Source organism: Anastrepha ludens, chromosome 3 (genome assembly GCF_028408465.1).
Source record: "Anastrepha ludens isolate Willacy chromosome 3, idAnaLude1.1, whole genome shotgun sequence".
NCBI classification, from domain to species: Eukaryota; Metazoa; Arthropoda; class Insecta; order Diptera; family Tephritidae; genus Anastrepha; species Anastrepha ludens.
Window position 1 is genome coordinate 121136209 of NC_071499.1, and position 21423 is coordinate 121157631.

The window sequence follows — 21423 nt, forward strand, 5'->3', positions numbered from 1 at the left end:
GAACTGGAACAAACACACAAGCGGCACAGAGTGTGTTGTATGAAATAATAAATTAAAGGTTAATAAGTTGTTTAAAAATTTGGAGTCCCTTCAAGTTATGCCGAAAATTTAGAAAAAACATTTTTTTTTTAGAAAAAAAAATTCAAGGAAATCTGAGAATTGATAAGATTTTTTTTTTTTTAATTTTACATAATAAAAACATTTCCACGAGAAATTCAGCGCGATTGGATCACGGAAAAAGTTTTTCACACAGGCGGACTACGAGCTCTATATTTTATACATAAAAAAAAAAATCTGACGTGTACATGAAAATCGCCGATATACGTGTATTTTTATTTTTTCTCCCCTTTCCGAAGGTTCATAGGACAGAAAAAAAGTTCGTTTTTTGTAACGCAGTGTAATGAGCCAAATTCGAAAACTAAATAGTCTCGAATCTTACTTGAGTATGAGGCGCAGTGCCGTAGCAACGAAATTTTGATAACAGAACTACACAACTTTGATCACTGTAAAGCTAGCAGGCGTCTTAAGACATACGCTCTGACTGAGATCTGACGGAGATCGTTTCCTAAAAAGCATGTGGATAAAATCTAGTCCACAGGCATGTTACTTAAATACTCAGGAACTCTGAGTAGCTGTTAAATATGCGATAAGTACTTATGAGCGAATTGTGTATTCGAGTCAAAAGCATTCTAGTTGTTGTTGGGTAGCTGTAGATATCTGCCAGTAGGACGTCTCATATTGGTATCAAAACGGCTCTTTAGTGCTATTTGGAGAGTATCAGAATGGTACTTTAACCATTTCACCCATCTATGTATCTGTAGCTGTTGTAAAAGTTGACGTAACTCCTCTTCCTGCATACAACTAATTCGTCAGCCTTCTCTCTTCTTCATTGGATGAGTTGGAAATCCGCAATGTTCATAGAAGTGTTCCAGGATCATAAGACATGAATTATGTTTAGTTGCTGACGTGAGGAGCCTCTTTGCAGGCCGAACTGATTTTTACAAGAGAAATCTCGATTCCTGATGGGCAAAACTTTAAACACTCACACCATCGAAATCGAAGTTAGGCAAATACTGAGATGCCTACCCTCATCAGTTGAAGCTTATCGGAAAAATGTTGGAGCCTACCCTATACGATTGGAAATGAGACGAAAGTTACGCAAATTTTTTCTTAATGATTCATTTCTATTCTCACTTGTTTTTCGGGAACGGTTTTGTTTCTGAGATGGTCATGTCTCTCAAGAAAAGTGTTTCGTGTTGTAATAACAATTGAGGGTTCTTTCTTCTTATTGGTCCGCATCGCACTAACTAACTAGAGATCCGTAAAGCAGTTTACAGTGGTGTACTAGAGCAAATTTGAAGCCAGTTGTGTAGGAGTAAGTTGAGTAGATGTAATCGGGTGCGGCTCAGAAAGGTTGGCAGGAGATTCCCTCGCCTCGATTGATCTTAAAAACATAAAACATCCAAATGTTTATACAGAGAACATTTTCTGACGCCTACTCCTTTCTCTTTTCATCAAAAAGGTTTCAAGGTTTCTTTGAGCAAGCGCAGAGGTTGCCAAGTCTAGATCGATCCATAAGTCGAAAATCTAGATGTTCACTCCGTCCAGATCGTGGCGCAAAAATGTTCCCTGATTTCCACAGTACTGAGATTCTCCAATTCATTAAAAAAATTGCTGGATAGGGTAAGTCCATGAAGATTATTTCTTTATCTTCCTTTTCTAGACAACTTCTGCAGAAGTCGCGTGTTTGCATGCCCATCCTCTGGGCATTTCTACCTTTTAGGCTGTGCCTCGTTTTGAGGGAAATTTGCTAAAACTATGCTTATTTTAGCTCAGGAGAGATTCTTTGTTTTAGCATTGAAAGTCGGCCACAATTGTCTGGCGATTCTGCAGGTGGTTTCTTTACACCATCTTTTGTTCGCTACTCCTACATTTTTCCCAAAAATAAGAAGCTTCCAAGCCTGTAAGGGTGTATACTAATCAGTCTCGCTAGTTCAGCGGACCTATAGTTACCTTCAATGTCAGTTACCCTGAAAGGAACCCATGTTACCTTCAGATGAAATGACTCAGCCATCTCCTTAAGAGATGTGTGACATTTAATAGCTACCTTGGAGGTTATCGACTATTCAATGGAATTGTGGATATCATCTCTAGGTAACGCATAACCCAGCACCAGTATCATGGATTTTTGTTGTTGTACAACCTGAAAGACACTGCAGTAGTCAGAAAGCTAAAGGGGATCTCCAGATGTTCTTAATACCTGCAGATGTTCGAGTTTTGAGCCATCCGTGTACCCATAGATGGACTCGCCCTCTCTTATATCGTCCCGCTCTCACTCATTCCTTGAGAATAGGAGGGTCATGAACGTTGTGATGGCAGTTGTAGGCGGAAGTGCCTAGTCCACCAGTCTAGAAGATCAAGTCTGAGTCGTTCCCATGACAGTCGGTTCTACGTTACCGGAACGACCCGGACTTATATCCGGCCAAGGACTGTCACTTCAGCAGCATTCCCCATATATGTATGGGGAATGTTTATGCTGCTACAACAACAACAATCAAGTCTGAGTCAACTGCACCTTCATATTTTTTCATTATAGTTCTTACAGCTGCAGTGGTACTTATTCTTCTCTCAGTCGTGTTTTTCATACTCAGCTGACGTGAGCATCAGAAGATGACTATATATGGTTAGGTGTGCTGTATTATTTGAGCTTTCATAAGGTACTTCTCTGTGGGCAGATGAGAAGTTTGAACGTTTCACGGTATATCTTTTTTGTTTTCGAAAGCCACACGGGCAAACAACTTATTAAAGAAGTTTATTTTCGAATAGCCTTCGCTCCTCCGTAGTCCATGGTAAAACTCTCAGTTATTTCTATCACACAAAAACCTGCTTTTAAGAATAATTTAACGTTCTGAATTGGCATAAAACAGTAAGTCGGTACACAACAACTAATAAGGGATCTAAGCACCAATTACTTACTCATTACAAATGCTTCTAAATGCTTTAAATTGCTGTATTACGCATTTTACATTTCACGCTGGCAACACCTTTTTAGCCAACATTTTACTATGGGAGAAAATTTCCCTTTTCACTGCTCGGACTTTAAGTAGCTCTCCAATGATTCAGGCTGGCTCTCAGCTTTGATTGTTTAAAGGATATGAGAACTTCAGTCCACATGAGCGCACGGCAGCGTGTGTAGTTCACAAAACATTGACTGAAATCCCATGGAAATGTCAGTTACAATAGAAGAAGAAGAAGAATTACATTTTAAGGGTTGAATGCTACATATCCACTCGACAAATCAAGCACATGGAATAAGATAACAAAGCGCAGGCCAAATGATAAAAGTAACCAACATGTGTTGAGGGGGAAAAAACGATGTAAAGCGTGGAAAAGAAAAAATACGAAAATATGATTGAAGATAAGAGGTGAAAAGTCAAATAGCAGCTTGTGAAGCAAAGGTGGTGGAAAGAGTGGTGGAAAAAGTGGTTGTGGTTGAATAATAGTTTCCACTCTCATATGTAAAATTGCAACAAAAATCGTGGTAGAAACTGCAGTTGACATGAAAAGCAAGCAGAGCGGAAGAAGTGGCTAGTCTGCATGCAAGAAAGTAGTAGTGGTGGCCTCGTAGCATAACACACAATTTTACACAATACAAACTAAGCAGACAATCAGGCAGTAACCGGACAGTGTGGCAGCATAAAAGAACTCATAGCTATAGTTTTTATTATTTTGGAAATTATTAATTTATAGAGAAAAATCAAATTACTCTGCAAATATTCTGGTGCATGAATTGGTATTTAATGAAAGAACTTGTACTAGTACGCGAGAGTATAGAATTTTACTAGTTACTAAAAGGCCAATTAGAGATGTACCCAAAATATTCCTCCATTAAAATGTGGCTCAAAATTAATCATCCAATTTAGTTTTAACAACATTTTTGCAAAAAAAAAGCATTATTTTGAGTGATAGAAATGTTTATATTTTCTTTTTCCATTGCTAGTTTGTATGTAAACTGCAGCGACCTCGTTCATAGGTGTCAAATATGATTGACGTACGACGCCATTTGAAAAAAAAAAATTGTACATTTTTTCATCAGGTGATTAATTTTGCGCCACCTTGTATTTGCTGTTCTTATTGTTAATATACTATACTTTAAAACAATTAAAAAAAAATGATTAACCTCAAGGCTCCTTGAACAGGTACTGATGATGATGAATTTTGCTACATTAAGAAACTCAAATAACTTTTTTTTTAATGTATGGAATTCATTTTTTTTTTTTTTTCAAGTTGAAGGTCATTAAATTTTATTAAATGTAGCTTAACTAGTTTTAAAAATAATTGAATTTAAATGCCCCCCATGCTCGTTGACACAAGTGCGGCATCTTAGTAAAAAGTTGTTCATTGCTGCTTTGAGAGTTGCGACAGGAATAGCCGCAATTGTTGCCCGAATGGATTGTTTTAGTTCATCCAAATCATAAACCCCACAAGAAAAAGTCAGGTGCAGTAAGGTCAGGCGACCTGGGGGGCCAACGAAATTCGGAGTTTCTTGAAATCAGTTTATTGGGAAATTTTCGTCGCAACTCTGACATAACAGTCTGGGCTATGTGAGACGTTGCCCCATCTTGTTGAAACCACACAGAGTTGAAAGGAATTCTCTTTCGGCGTAGTTCTGGATAGAAAAATTCTTTCAGCATTTTCAAATAACGGTATCCAGTAACCGTAGCGGTGTGACCATTTTCTTCAAAAAAATAAGGCCCGACAATACAGCGTGAAGAACCCGCACACCACACTGTCACGCGAAGAGGATGCAATTCCGTCTCGTGGAGTATCTGTGGGTTAGAAGTACTCCATATTCGACAATTTTGTTTGTTCACATTGCCGTTTAAATCGAAATGGGCCTCATCAGACATGAAAAGGCAGTTTAACATGTTTTGGTCTTCTTCCACCATTTGGCAAATTTTGGCAAAATTCCAAGCGAATCGGCAAGTCTGCTGCATTCAGTTTGTTAACCATTTGAATTTTGTAGGGAAATAAGTCTAAATCTTTGTGAATTATTGTTTGCAAAGACTGTCGGCTGACACCAAGTTGAGCAGATAAGCTTCTTGTTGAAACCCTTGGATTGCTTTGTATAGCTGCAGCTACAGCAGCGATCGTTTCCTCCGTCCGAACTGGTGGGTTTCGATGATAAGGCCTTCTTGCGACTGTTCCTTGCTCAGCAAAATTATTCACCAGTCTCATTATGGTCCATCTGCTCGGGGGATCGCCGCCAAACATCCGCCTGTACTCTCTCTGTACCAAAACTACGGACTCCAGTGCGTGATAGCGGCGGACTATCCAAATTCTTGTTTGCTTGTCCCAGTTATCCATTTTAATAAATTTTAAAGATCAATCTGCAAATTAAAACAAAAATGGAACAGATAACTTAAAAAGAAAAAAAGTTATTCAATTTTTTTTTGGTAGCGGCTTTCATCAGCCACCCTGTAGTAGAAGTAGAACAACAACAACACACGCAATGTACATATTTTGTTTTTTTTTAAATTAAAATTTCGAAAAGTGAAGTGTTTTGAATTCAAACATTAAATGGCAAAAATAGTGACGTCTACTATTAAAGGTGATTTTCTAATTTTAATTATTAAATTAATTATTATCTCTTGTGTTAATTAAAAGTTTTGAATTTTTTTTTCGTTTTGTTTTTATTCGTTTTGGAATTTATAACACGAGATTATTTAAAAAACAAAAATTATTATTTAAAAAGCTTAAGAATCTTTTTATAAAACAATTTATTTCTGAAATATAAGGTTGTAAATTCAAAGCTTTTGTGCGATATAATTTCTATTAATAATTTTTTTCAATATACGTTTTTTTGCTATTTAATTTTTTTTCATTATTCGTTTTTAAAGAAATGATTTTTGTGTTTTGCAATTTTTAATAAAATTTTTGTTTCTTTTAGTGATATCTACTATCGATAGAGTTTTTTGAAGTTATTGTTGAAGTCATAGTTAAAATTATTTGGTTGTTAATAATTTTTTCTGCATATTTTTTTATTTACTATTTAATTTTTGAGTTCATAGCTCGTAAATTATTGAAATATATGTTTCATACAGTGAATAAAAACTCAATTCTATTTAATTTAATTTCTTTTTTATGATAATTTTGAAAAAAAAAAATTGTATTTGGTGTACTTGTAGTTGATATATTTAAAAAAAAATTTAAATTTTATTTCGCTCAAAGGAAATTTTTTTGTTTTTTTCTTGCATTTTATCCCTAGAATTCCAAAATCTATTAACAAAGTTTGGCCGTTTTAAGTAATAAAAAAAATTTCACAATTTAGAGACCAAAAAAGAATTGGAAAAAATTAAAACAGTTGTTCTACTGCTCCTTCCCGTTCAATGTGGCTCGATTAAGTCATAAAACATAAGTATAAGAAAATATAAAAAAAGTACTATTAAACGTTCATTATTTATCAATTTTTATTTTTCAACTGATCCAAAACTGTTTTGTACTATCATAAAAAAATGATACTCGCGTGGTGCCAGGTTTAGACTATTGGGCAGATATACCAAACTTTGTGCGCGTCATTAAAGTTAGGCGCACCTCAAAATTTTCTTGATTCACCAAATTTTGCCATTTTTGTTCGAACGCCTGCTTCAGTCTGGTTAGTTGTTGAAAGTAGAGGTCCAAATTACTGGATGGGAGCAGCAGATAGTGAATAATTCCATTTAAATTCCACAAAAGTATTTTGGGTGTTGATCCCAGCTCGGCGATCGTTTGAGCCAGGATTCATAAATAAGTTGGAACAAAAATTAGTAAACATTTTCCAGCCACATGAATAAAATTTGAGGTTTACACTTCGACCTCATGGCCTTTTGTGCCCTCTACTCAGTCCCCTTATTAACTTAACCCAAGCTGGGTTGAGCTGAGCGTAAGTGCCTTTCCTCATACCCAATGCATCTGCTACTTCGTTCCCAGTTATACTCCTTCGTTTTTTGTTCGAAGTAAAGTAGTTGATAGAAATGGGCGTCAGCTCCAAGTTAACGCGAGAGAGGGAAACTCAAGGTAATGAGTTCAAGTTTCACATTGCAATGAACTCGAGTTCAAAGGTCTATAAAAGCATCAAAGCTAAAATCTATAAAGAAGTGCAGGAACACCATTCCAGAAAGGTATCGGGAACTACAATTTTTTGTTGTAATCTATAGTAAAAGACTTTAAAGAGAAACAATTTTTCAAATGACTTTTTATTTACTACGTTACATTTCACAATTTTGAGCGCAAGCTCGCTTTGGCATACCTCAAATTACTTGAACCAACGCGTAATTAAACTCCTAAGTTTCTTGCAAAAGCTGCATTGCATTCCTAGAGCCCAAACTTTTTAGCTCAAGGAATGAAATGAATTTTACATTTTTTAGGAGGAGCTCAGGTTCAAGATATTTTGAACCACAGCGCAAAATTGTGAAGCAAAGCTTGAACCCGCATGCGAGTTTGACGGCAAATTGGTGTCAAATAAATATTTCTATAAAATATGGCGGCGATCACCTGAGATATTTGTATTTAGCATTAAAGGGAAAACTAAGCAAAATCGAAGTACCCCTAAATAAACGAAATATCGTTAGGGACCTACCAAAAATTATTTACATTTTTTTGCGCACATTAGCCCACTGTCTGCCGTCTCTGCTCACGGGAGTTCGTTGGCGTTTACTCTCTCCGTTTTTTTTCCTCATATATGGCAAAAGCATGAGTTATAAAAAACACAGCAACAAAAAGAAATCTTGTGGTGTATTTAGCATACGAAAAGAAACAAAAAAACAACAACAACAACAACAACATGGATAATACAGATGAAAGCAAAGGTGAAATACTAGCAATGAGTGGCAACTTAATTCGAAAGCCTTCCTGTTGGTTTTGTTGAGAACACAACGAAGGCTCGTGTTGGATATCGGGGCAGTGGAAGGCAGCGAAAGCAGAGACAAATAATTAAATACTAAACTGCAAAGAAGACGCGAACGTAAAAAACTGTTTGTGCCGTGCTTTATAATTTTTCGTTTTCCTATTTTTTTAAATTAAATGAAATCAAGTATGTGAAAATTGGAAATTGAATGAAATTTATTGTAATGTAAGAAAAATGAACGCAATGGTTTTAAAAAAGTTAAAAAATGGAAAAATTCTAAGTAAAAATGCTAAGCAAACTCGTGAATGAGCAATGCAGTGGCGCTTGTGAACATTTCTGGGGTTTATTGGCGCAGACAAAGCCAAAATTTACGAAAATTATGTAAAAACAAGTTTGAAAAAAATTTTGTATGGGAATTTTCAAGTGAAGAAATTTAGTGGTGAAAGTTGACAAAAAAAAATTTTTTTAGGTACAAATCGCTGCTTCAATAATAATCAAGGCCACATAAAAATACTGGAATTAAAAAAAAAATTGTTTAAATAAAATTTTATAAGCTACAATTTTTCAATTGCTTCCAAAAACCAAAGAAAAATATTTATTAAAGACTGAGACAGACGACATACACACACATGCACAAGCAAGCAAACAAACATACTTTCATATAGATGCAAAGCAAACATCCAAACAAACTCCATCCCTATCCCTTTGACAGCCCACTTTCAACCCCTCAAAGCGAGTGCCACACACACACACACGCACATGCATTCAATAAACAACTGACAGCACAGTCAGCCGATAAACAAGCAAACAAACAGCCAGCAGCAGCGGCAGCAGTGCAAGAATTTCAACAAAAAACAATAACAACAACAAACAGCGCATAAACTGACATTTCGGCTGCCACAGCCTGGCCAAAGGGAAGCACCCACACGCACGCAAACAAATAGAAATGCCTGGCGGCGCATTGAAAGTAGAAGAGGAAAAAACAAAAAAAGAGTATCAGCGCTGTCGCGAGCGCACATACATACATACACACATAATATACATTCATAGCAAACCAGAAGGAGAATATGCAATTGTGAAGGCAGTTGAAAGCAAAAACTAAAATTGCAACCCTTTTTTTGCTTTCTATTTTTTTTTATTATGTTTTCCACCAATGCAACTGCAGCATAGCGCAACAATAAAAAGCCAATGAGATATTTTGACATTTTTGCAAACTCCAGCATGAATTCGACAAATTTACGCATTATCGAGCTGCTGCCTAAGAAAAAATGGGGAGAAAGTGGGAAATAAAAGGAAATGCATAAATCTGTCTTCCTGTGTGCACTGACCACACTGACACATGTCATTGACAGCTGACACATTTTGCGCGATGGTTGTTGGTTGTTATTGTTGTCACTTGAGTTTGTGTTATTTGTTATTTTTTGCTACGTTGCTGTATTGACTTTTCGGCTGCTGGCTTTGGTAATTGTGTCATGCTGCGACAGTTTCGGATAGTTTTGCATAACCGAAAAAATTAATTATAAAAAAAGTTATATTTTAAATAAAAGTGGATGATAAGCGAAATATTGGGAAAACAAGTGAAGAGGGAGTAAATTTTAATTCATAAAAATATAGTTGTATGAAAAAAAATAAAAAAAAATAAAAAAGAGTATAAGTTTTTTCATCTGCTGCGTTGAAAATTTAATAAATTATTAAAATTTAATTCATAAAATATAAAATAAAATAAATATTATTGCAAGTGTAAGAATCATAAAAGTGCAAAGTTATTAAACTCGAAGGATGAATACAGTGCTCTGAAAATTATAAACATAAAACATCGTTTAATAAAAATATAATAAAAAACTTTTAATTAATAAAGAACATTTTCTTGTTATTAATTTAAATTGTAAAAATTGTTATTAAATTGCGAAACACATTTTTAAGCTTTTATTATTTTGATAAAAAAAATTTATAATTTTTTCACATTTTTATTTTAATAAAAAAAAAATTATTATTATTACACGATTTAATTTTAATAAACAAATTTTATTATAATATTTTTATTTTAATAAATATAATTTTTTCACGATTTAATTTTAGTAAAAAAATTTAACAGTTTTATTTTAATAATAGGACTATGAATAAGTTCGTGCGGTTTTTTTCGAAATTTGAAACTTTATTGACGTAAAATGGTTACAAATTTAATATTCAAAATATTGTCCATCGCTTACTACTACTTTTTCCCATCTTTCTGGCAATTCACGGATTCCCTTTGTGAAAAATTCGGTCGGTTTTGCCGCAATCCACGAATCGATCCATTTTTTGACTTCATCGTAATTACGGAAGTGCTGGTCAGCCAGGCCATGTTGCATCGATCGGAAGAGATAGTAATCGGATGGCGCAAGGTCTGGACTATACGGCGGGTGGGGTAGGACATCCCATTTGAGCGTTTCTAAGTATGTTTTGACCACTTGTGCAACATGTGGCCGAGCATTGTCATGTTGCAAAATAACTTTGTCGTGTCTATCGGCGTATTGCGGCCGTTTTTCTCGCAGTGCTCGGCTCAAACGCATCAATTGTCGTCGGTAGACATCCCCCGTAATCGTTTCATTCGGTTTCAGTAGCTCATAATACACAACACCCAGCTGGTCCCACCAGATACACAGCATAACCTTCAGGCCATGAATATTCTGCGCCGACGTCGATGTTGAAGCATGGTATCCATACGTTGCCCGACGTTTTGGATTGTCGTAATGGACCCACTTTTCATCGCCAGTCACAATTCGATGCAAAAAACCCTTTCTTTTGTGCCGTTGAAGCAGTTGTTCGCATGCCATAAAACGGCGTTCAACGTCTCTTGGCTTCAATTCATACGGCACCCAATGGCCTACCTTTCGGATCATTCCCATGGCTTTTAAACGTTTGGAAATGGTTGATTGATCAACTCCCAAAGTTTTTGCAACCTCTTCTTGCGTTTGAGCCGGATCTTGATCGAGCAATTCCTCCAATTCGGTATCCATGAACTTTGGCGGCGCACCCTCGCGTTCTTCGTCTTCCAAGCCAAAATCACCACTTTTAAAGCGTGCAAACCACTTCTGGCACGTTCGCTCAGATAGAGCATGCTCACCATAAACTTCCACCAAGATACGATGACTTTCGGCTGCTTTTTTCTTCATATTAAAATAATGAAGAAGAATTCCCCGCAAAAACACATTATTTGGCACGAAATTCGACATTTTCAAGTGTGGTAAAAATATTGTTGTTTACGCTTCAAATAAAAAACTTATACTGACGTTTGTGCCTTACGACAGTAGCTCTCCAATGAATGTTTGGAAATGTGGATCGATGGAATAATAATCAAGTTACGCCATCTGTTGTAAAACCGCACGAACTTATAAATAGACCATTAAAAAAAACTGTATTAGTTTTTAATATTTTTATTTCAATAAAAGAAATTTATTATTTTTTAATATTTTTATATAAATATTTCATATTTCTATTTCCATAAACGGCGGCCGCCGTAGCCGAATGGGTTGCTGCGCGACTACTATTCGCAATTCACAGAGAGAACGTCGGTTCGAATCTCGGTTGAAACACCAAAATTAAGAAAAACATGTTTCTAATAGCGGTCCCCCTCGGCAGGCAATGGCAAACCTCCGAGTGTATTTCTGCCATGAAAAAGCTCCTCATAAAAATATCTGCCGTTCGGAGTCGGCTTGAAACTGTAGGTCCCCGCATTTGTGGAACAACATCAAGGAGCACACCACAAATACGAGGAGGAGCTCGGCTAAACACCCAAAAAGGGTGTACGTGCCAATTATATATATATATATATATTTCCATAAAACAAATTTAATATTTTTTAATATTTTTATATAAATCGAAAAAATTTATTATTTTCCCACATTTTTAAATATTTTAATAAAATAAATTATTATCCAGTATTCAAAGTTTCAAAAATTATTTCAAATAAATTATTCTTAAAATTTAATAGATTTTAAAATAAAATTTCAATAAATTCCATAAGTTCGCTCTTAATTTTGAAGTGTTTATACAACAAAAAAAAAAAAACCATTTGAACGTAAATCACAGTTTAAGAAAAAGTATTTAATTTTCTATTAAAAGTAAAAAAAGGATTCTTAAAATTTAATATACTTTAAATTAAAATTTTAATAAAATAACTGCACACTAAAATTAAAATAAAAAATAAATTAAATTACATTAAAAAAAAATTAAAGTACTAATACAGTATTAGAACAAATTTAACCGAGAATTACAACTTGAAAAAAAATTAAATTTTTTCTTAAAAGTAAAAAGTATTTAATTTTTTATTAAAATTAATTTCACTTTCTATTAAAAGTAAATAAAGGGTTTTCCAATAACAGGTGTTATTTTGAATAGCCCGCTATTGGGGTAGATGTCACTTTTGAAGCTGTCATTTTTTGATATTTGACAAGTAGAAACTACGCCATTAATGAAAATGGAATGATACACGCTTAAACAACGCATTGAAGTTATTAAAATTCACTATAAAAAGAGACGGGTCGTAAACCTAGAACATTTGTGGGTCTTCGTGAAGCACCTTGTCGGACCGCAATACAGAAATTGGTGAAAAAATTGGAACTGTTGGGACAAGTTAGTGATGTGAAGTATAAAACCCGTGCACGTCGCTCAAGAACAGCCGAAAATATTGCTGTTGTAGCCAAATGAGTTGAAGAAAACCCAGGTTTGTCCATTCCTAGTCGTTCTTTGGAATTAGGCATTCCACAAACGTCATTACACCTCATTTTGCATAAAGATTTGGGTCTTAAGGCTTATGAAGTCCAGTTAACACAATAACTCAAGCCGGCCGATCATCAACAACGTCGTGTCTTTGCTGATTGGGTGGTTGAAATGCATGAAAAAGATCCAGAATTCCACCGAAAAATCATCTTGAGTGATGAGGCCCATTTCCACCTCGGTGGCTTCGTCAAGAAGCAAATTTGTCTTATCTGGGGCTCAGAAAATCCAAGAGTTATTGTTGAAAAGCATCTCTATCCTCAACATGTGACTGTTTGGTGCGGTTTATGGTACAGCGGAGTCATTGGACCTTCCTTTTTCGAAAATGAAGCTGGAGAAACAGTTACAGTGAATGGATTGCGCTAGTGAGAGATGATTAACGATTTTTGATGGCCGGAATTGGATGGTATTGATTTGGACAACGTTAATTTTCAACAAGACGGCGCTACGTGCAACACAAGCAACGAAACCATTGATCTTTTACGGGAATAACACCTCTTGTTGGAAAATATTTACATCATTTAAATAAAACAAAAATTTCTTTATCAAAAAAAGTTATTTAATTTAAATAAATTCAAAAAACAATTAAATTTTAATATGAAAATATATCCGATTAAAGTACTTTTGTTGTTTTGACCTACTGTACATCCAATGGAGATAAGAATAATAGAAAAAATACTTACTGTGAAAATTTTCGAAACCTTAAATTTCACGTTTCGTCTTGCACACCACATTTTTGGGCATGACATATTCGGTGAAATTTTAACACAGAACACGGCCACCAATTTTCCAGGGATAGTATGAAGTGATGTTTTTCAAATTTTTCAAAAAATAAAATATATACATACCTATATATAATATAATTAGCGCCTTTTGTTTGATGTTTGGCCGAGCTCCTCTTTTATTTCTGGCGTGCGTGCCACAAATGAAAAAATAAAAAATAAATAAAAAAAACAAAATAAATAAAGTGAAGCAAAAAATTTTAGTGAAATAAATAATAAAATTTAAATTAAATAATAATATCTAAAAATAATATTTAATCTTTTTTTTTAATAAAATAAATGTATTTACAAAATTACTAAACTTTTTTTTTAAATATTAAACTTTTTTTTAAATACAATATAAAAATGACTGTTTTCGAAAAATAAACAAAAAACAATTCTAAATTTTAAAAAGCTAAGTATCTATTTGAAATTAAGCCTTCCAAATAGAGTTACGTTAATGAATATTAAAGTTTTTTCATTAAAGCTTTTTTAGTTTATAACTTAAGTCTCGAAGTTTTAAAATGTTTTTGTAGGCTTGCTTTTATTTTGTATTTAAAATTTAATTAAACAAATAATTTTTCAACTAAATTATTTGGTTTCGAAGTACTAAATTTTTTTTAATTTTTTTTTTATTTTTTTAATTAATTTTGAGGCTTATATCCTGAGGTTGTTAACCATATTTACTGTTTTTTGTTTTTGTTATATAATATTTAAGAAGTTTTAAAATTTTTTCGTTTCTTTTTTTGGGTTTTTTAATTTTTTTGAGAATAAAATAAATCGTTTTGTAGGTGCCTGGTATTGAGTTCATAGCTTTTAAGATGTGTGAAATAAAATAACTAAATTTTTAATAATTTTAATAAAATAATTGTTTGTTATAATTTTAGCTAACATCGATATCTATAATTATTTAGTTATTAATAATTTGTATCTCCATATTTTTTATTTAACTGTTTAACTTTTTATGATTAATATTTGAATTCAAAGCTCTTTATTTATTTAAATATACATTTCGTACAATAAATCAAAACCTTAATTGTATTTAATCTAATTTTTTTTGTTTTTTTTTTGTTTTTGTAATTTGGAAAAAATCTAGCCCAAATATTTTTCTTATTTTATTTTTAAATTTTTTTTTAATTTCTAGCTGAAATTTATACTTGTTAACATTTTGATATAATATTTGGTTTTATCGTGAATCTCCCTATGAGCAATTACTCACATAAATTGCAAAATATTACAATACAAAAACAAATTTTCCCACTTTCCTTATTTAAGGGAATATTTCCCACATGAAAACTCACGTAAAGGTAGATTAATTTTAATTTTTATATTTTTTATTTTTAAATCGTTATAACAAAAGATTAAGCAATTGATCAGGGCTACTCTGTTTTACAATTTCAATATCCATTTTATTTTCATAAAAAAACACTCTCATAATCCGAATTTGGCATTGAAGTTGATTAACGAAAAAAATCAGTGCCTAAGTATTTCAGGAACAACTTCAAATTTCGAGACTTTGGGACTTACCCACTTTTCTGTTCTGTCTTTTGCTACATTAAGTAACTGCGTGATTAAAAACACATCTTTTTCTAATTCCATCAGATTATATCATAAAATGAAATGAAATGTTTAAAAAACTCAACATAATTTCAAACTAAATTTAGCATAACAACAACAACGAAAATTTTAAATCGAAAAATCATATCATTGACAATCAATTCGGTAACTCATTTGAATGTATGTATATCAACCATTCAACTGTGACATATCAGCATTGCATGACTGTCAACTGGAACAGCTGATTGAGCCTCAAACCGGTGGCTGCGAAGAAACAGCACCAAAAAAAAAAACAATCTAAAAAAATATAAATAAAAATTCGTCATAAATTCTCATAAATTTTTGTAACTAATAAAATTATAAATATAAGTCAACATTCACCTGGCTTGAATGCAAAAAAGTAGACTACAAAAATATGAAAATATCAGCGCACGCGCCTCAATGCCAAAGCGAATAGGCAGCATTGCCAACTGAAACATAAATTCAAATGTCAAAAGCCGAAAAGTGAATGTACGTAGAATGAAAGAGTTAAAAAAGTGTAGTTGAAATGTCAAAGTGAGTGAGTGTGAGTGCCTAAAAGTGCGCTGGAGAAAATTACTCCACAAAAATGTCAATTTTTACCATGGAAAAACGGCAAGTGAGCGCCTAAAAATGCACCACATTTCACCAATGCAAAGAATATTGAATAGAACTTTGGCAAGTCGTGGGAAAATTGCGAAAAAATACGCGTGTGAAAAAAATGCGTGCAACACTTGGCTGTGCATAATGAAGCCCTACAGTTAGGCGCATTCCACCGCCCCATAAAAGCAGCACGGCAAAAGCAAAAACAACAGCAACACTTACAAAAACAACAACGACAACGAACAACAAGCATAGCAGCGATACGAGAAACAAATACTACAATATTAACGAGGCAATAGCGATAGCAGGCGAGCGAGTAGCCGACGCGCTTAATAACATCCACACACTCGCTCAAATACGTTCCACATTGCACGCAACGCACGAGCGTACTTATGTACCACTGCAATAGCAACAACCAAACACAACAACAATTGAGCTGAGTGTGATAAAAATATTTTATGAATGGACAACTACAGGAAGAAGGTGGGTGTTGAATTTAATGGCTTCTCGGGTTTATTTTTAATTGCCGGTGGCGCCTGGAAATAGGTTTTGTCAGTCGGGGTGGGTAATGGACATAAAAATAGGCATATATTCGAAGGCGCGCGTCTAATGTAGATTTTTCAGTTTTCGTGAACTTACAACCCACTAGCGTCGAATAATCTATTGAGCTGTGAGGAAATCCCCATAAAGTAGGCAATATAAGTAATATATTTATTTATAAGTACATTTCGTTGTAAGAAGTGGATAATATTAAATAAATATTTGAACGCTTTATTCAATTCTGAAGAATTTAAAAGTTTTAAGTTTGCGTATGCGTTGGTATGCATCCCAAAAGGGTATTTATGTTGCATACTTAAAGGGGGTTTGGGTAGATTTAGCTTTAGTCTTAGTATCTATTGTGCCTTATGTAAACAATTTGTTTTAAATAATTTTAACTTCTTATTACCTAAAGGGTGCTTGCTTGTGCTAAAAAGCCTTAAAGTATGCTTTGATATTGGCTTATTAGCCTCACTGAATTTGAAAAAGGTGTTCATAGCTGTATCATGCCTTTAAATCCATTTTTGAAACTCTAGTTGCCACATTTTTGTATACTATAAATTTGAGTAATGCCCGAAATTATGTAATATATTCCTGGGGAACCCCCAAGCCTTGAAAATATTTATTTTCATATAGCAAAAGAGATATAAAAGAAAATGTTTGTGAAAAAAATGTGAAAATGAAAAAAAATAAATTAAAAAAATGTAAAAATGAATACTTCCGCTGTCAGAAAATTTTATGTAATGTCCTTAAAGTATGGCAGCTTCAAGTGGTATGGAATTTTGTATAGCCGAAAATTTTGACCAAGCACAGGCAATATTGGCAATCGCATTTACTGCCAAGAGATAGCATTTAAAAGTGAGAAAGGAACAGTTTATTAGTTTATTTTGTATAATTTCTAACCCAAACGTATGCAACAATTTGTATATACATCTGCTCCCAAAAGTATGCACCATTACTTTCATCAGCAATTTTTTGTGGTACAAAACCAATTTGATTAAATTTATATTGCATTTAAAAACAGCAAGTGATTTATATTCCTAAAACTGCTATGCTCAAAAGTATGCAACAATTATTTCATACACAGTTTTTATTTAAAAATTCCCATTTAATTATTTTCAATTTTTTATTGTAAAATACCAATTCATATTGTGCAATAAAAATAGCACAGAGAGTTCTTTCAACAACTGCGCTCAAAAGTATGCAAAAATTTTTACACAAACGATATTTTATTCAAAAGATCTCTTTTAATTGCTTTCAGAGGCACATAAAATTAACACCAATTAAATTTTTTATAGTTTTACTACCAAAAGTATGGAATTTTTTTAGCAGGCTCTCTATAAACATTCACACATCGGAACCGTTAAGGCTTTGGTGCTCTTTACGAGTCGAATACTAAGATTCATGGGCTAAAAGATGTGCGTAAAAGTGCGGGGAGTTGCACTCTCCAATTTTATTTTGAATCGTTTTCTTATTTTTCAAAGGGAAAGAAAAGCAAAATATACCCGCATTACCGGATGAAGTAGAAGCTTGGCGTAAACCAGAATTATTCATATACAGTGTACTGTCTGTTAAGCGGACACCTAAGGACTGAAAAATTTTGACTGCTTATGGGAGGTGTTCGCTTAAGAGAGAGCTCCTTTAGGATATAATTCACTGTATATATTTATAATTTCATTTAATTCGTATTGAAATCAGTTCGATTGACAGCAAGTCGATTTAAAAAATTCAAGGTTGTACTTGAGTTTGATAAGTCCACATTCACCATGCGCCTGGAGGTTATTGGTCTTCCACAGCTTCTCAGACCTTATTTTCTCCACCACTGAACAAATCCGCATACTTCGCCGGCATCTTAGCGCAAAGTGTGGCCTATCCAGCCAAATCGTCTGTGTTTGATGATTAGTTCGATTGGGTGTTCGATGCCCGGATTAAGTAACTCATGACTTGACATTATGCGAGGTCGTTGACTAGTATTTGCAGCCTTCTGATATGCACGAATTTAAGCGACTAGGATTCGCAGCCGTATAGCAACATTGATTTCACATTTGAATTCAAAATTTGTAGTTTAGGGAAAACGTAACTGGGAAAATCATGCACAAGGTGTGTTGTTATGGTTTGCGATGTCTTCAATCGTTCCTGCTGTTGTTATTTACTCAGGAAGTAACAAAATTTCGTCTTACGACTGATCTCTTTTCCAATATACAGTAAAACGGAGAGCCTCGTTTTGTGTGCGAATTTCGTCCAAATTCAGTAAGTGCAATGGTCTCGAGAGTGATGTCTCCCCAGCCGAAAAGGTCGAGAGTGAGCACCGTTGCTAAGAACAATCCATATAGCACAATTCTACGGCAGGCAGAAGGGAGCATCTATCCACAGGCTAGTGGTGTGTACAGAGGGCCCCTGTCGAGGGAACCAGGGCTAATTCGATATCTTTTCGAAATACGTCGGCGAATGTCTTTAATATGAACCCGAATGGGATACTGGAAAGCGCAAACTATATACGAAACTTTATACGGAGATTCAACCTTATTATCTTAGGCAACAGGGAGTGCAGATGGATGGGCTTTGCAGAGCTATTACGACAAACGCCGGACAAACTCAGGTCAACAAAATTATCACATCTTAGGTGAAAACTAAGTTCGAATCTCTGTACAGTAACAAACAGTAAACTGATGGAAACAGTCAAATCTTTTCCAGCTACAATACAGCTATTCAGTCTAGCTTTATTCAATTATTTCCATTCAGTCAATTTATTTCTTCATCTAGAGAGACCTTAAGGTTGGTCGCTCTGAACTTCTGTACTCTATCCGTGCGAGCTTTGCTGAGCTGGAGTATGCTAGTAAACGGACTCTTCTGCACTGAAAATAAGCTTTATGGCTCGTTTAGGGTTAGAGAAGACCCTTTGAATCGCTTGGAAGTCGTCGTAAGTGGCCCCAAGCGGGCATATCAAATTCTCCGATAAAGGCAGATGTCAACGAAAGGAGAACTCGAATATGTCTGTAGGGTTCTTCAAATTCAAACGGTAAATTAACCACGAGAAAATATACATATACGAAGCATTCTTATATACACAAAGCAATCAACACCTCTGACAATTATCTCATTCAAGAATACTCGTACAACAAATCAATTTCCATTCATAAAGGCCAACATCTAAAAATCACAGAAAAAAAAAGTGAAATAAAAGCAAAATCCAATAGAAACCAAATCTAATCTATCATTTAAAAGTTCCTCATGAAAAGTGTGTGTAGGTGCGCGTGTACTTGTGTTAGTTGTTAACTCAAAATGCACAAATGTACTAGGAAATGATTGAAAGTCAGAACTCATTTCATTCTCGGGTGCTGTGACCAACACAAAAAAATGGACGAGCTGACGAGTCAACTAGCGTACAAACCGATATGTCTGACTGACAGTCTAACTAAGCGATGAGTCGGTCGACAGGCTGACCAAGCCGGTCGGCATATGTGGCAAGACTCACAAGGCGAGGAGTGAACGTTTGCTATGCGCGTTTGCTGACGACAATCAATCAGCAGAACCTGCACCTCCCCCTGCCCCTTAAATAAGACAATACGCAGAGCATTGTATGCTTCTGCCGCATGCCAACGGGTCAGTCACACAGCGAAGAGCAAATGGCATAACCCAATGGGAAATGTTATCATTCTGGTAAATCATCGTGCAAAATTTCCAGAATCATTGTAAAGCTCTATGACTCTAAGACAAACTCTATTAAAAGTTTACAAATAACGGGTGATTTTTTAGCTATTATCTTTTAAAACAGTTGGTTTAAACAGCTAACGCACGTTTCGTGTTTTGTTCCACTGTCAAACATCTTCAGTTTGGTCTATAATTGAACCATGAATCGTCTTACAAACGAACAACGCTTGCAAATCATTGAATTTTATCATAAAAATGCGTGTTCTGTTAAGAAAGTTTATCGCGCGCTTCTTCCATTTTATGGTTAGTTTAATCGACCCACTGAAGCGGCTATTCGAGCTATTGTGACTAAATTTAGAACCAAATTTACATTATTGGACATCAAACCACCAACACGCTTACGTAGAGTGCGAACTGAAGAAAATATCGCAGCTGTATCGGCCAGTGTTAATGATGACCATCAATTATCGATTCGTCGCCGTTCGCAGCAATTGGGCCTCTGTTACTCAACAACGGGGAAATTTTGCGAAAGGATTTAGGTGTGGAGCCTTTCAAAATACAGCTGGTGCAAGAATTGAAGCCGAACGACCTACAGCAACGCAGAATTTTTGGTGAATGGGCTCTTGGAAAGTTGCCCGAAGATCCGCTTTTTTATCGAAAAGTTGTGTTCAGCCACGAAGCTCATTTTTGGATCAATGGGTACGTAAATAAGCAGAATTGTCGATTTTGGAGTGAAGTTTAGCCAGAAGAATTGCAAGAGCTACCAATGTATCCAGAAAAGGTCACAGTTTGGTGCGGTTTATGGGCTGAAGGTATCATTGGGCCGTTCTTCTTAAAAGATCCTGCGAATCGTAACGTAATTGTGAATGGTGAGCACTACCGTGAAATGATATCCAACTTCTTTTTGCCCAAAATGCAAGAGCAAGAGGCGAGTTCGATTAACATTTTATTTCACGTTCGGGACCTGTCAATTGGCCACCCACATCGTGCGATATAACGCCTTTAGATTATTTTTTGTGGGGCTATGTTAAAGCTCATGTCTGTTCAGAAAAGCCTGCTTCAATTGACGCATTGGAAGACAACATTAAATGTGAGATACCGGCCGAAACATTGGAAAGAGTATGTTAAAATTGGAAATACAAAATTTTTCGGAAATTTTTCCATATGAGTCCGAACTCAGTATTTCGCACAGGTATGCATTTAGCCGCAATATAACCCCGTTGTGGATTTTTAGCAACTAGACACAAACTACTTTCAATCAGACTTGAAAAAGCACTAGTGTAGAACTTAAATTTTTGCTTAAAAAAGCACCGAGAAATTAAAAAGTAAGAAATGGGCGGCATGAGCTTAGAGAATAAAATATAAGCAATCAAACATGTTCATAAAAAACAAAAAATTAAAAAAAAAAAAAATAAAAATAATAAAATAAAATTTTAAAAATAAAATTTTAAAAATAAAATAAAATATTAAAATAAATAATAAGAACTATTTACAAATATTTTCAATATAAACCCCTTTTGGTTATTTAGCAACTAGTTACAAACGATGCCCAATCAGACTGGTTACAAGAGAATTAGTTTTGAACTTGTATTTTCTTTACTTCTCGCATGATTTTCGTCCAAGTGTGTGTTTGTGTGTGTGCAATTGTATGTA

The 21423-nt window shown here is 34.5% G+C and overlaps 1 protein-coding gene across 9 annotated transcripts in view; it reads left to right on the forward strand.

The window, feature by feature from the left end:
* Positions 1-21423, forward strand: part of LOC128858937 (uncharacterized protein CG43867) — a 124707-nt gene that overhangs the window by 15666 nt on the left and 87618 nt on the right. For 2 of the 9 annotated variants that reach the window (XM_054095539.1, XM_054095542.1), the window contains exon 1: positions 15033-16065. The exons of 1 other annotated variant lie outside the window; for it this stretch is intronic. In XM_054095539.1, the coding sequence (XP_053951514.1) occupies positions 16045-16065 (21 nt within the window). In that variant the 5' untranslated portion in view covers positions 15033-16044. Of the gene's footprint in view, positions 1-15028; positions 16066-21423 lie in introns of those variants that run through there. 6 more of the 9 variants (XM_054095543.1, XM_054095545.1, XM_054095537.1 and 3 more) reach the window with 5 other exon arrangements.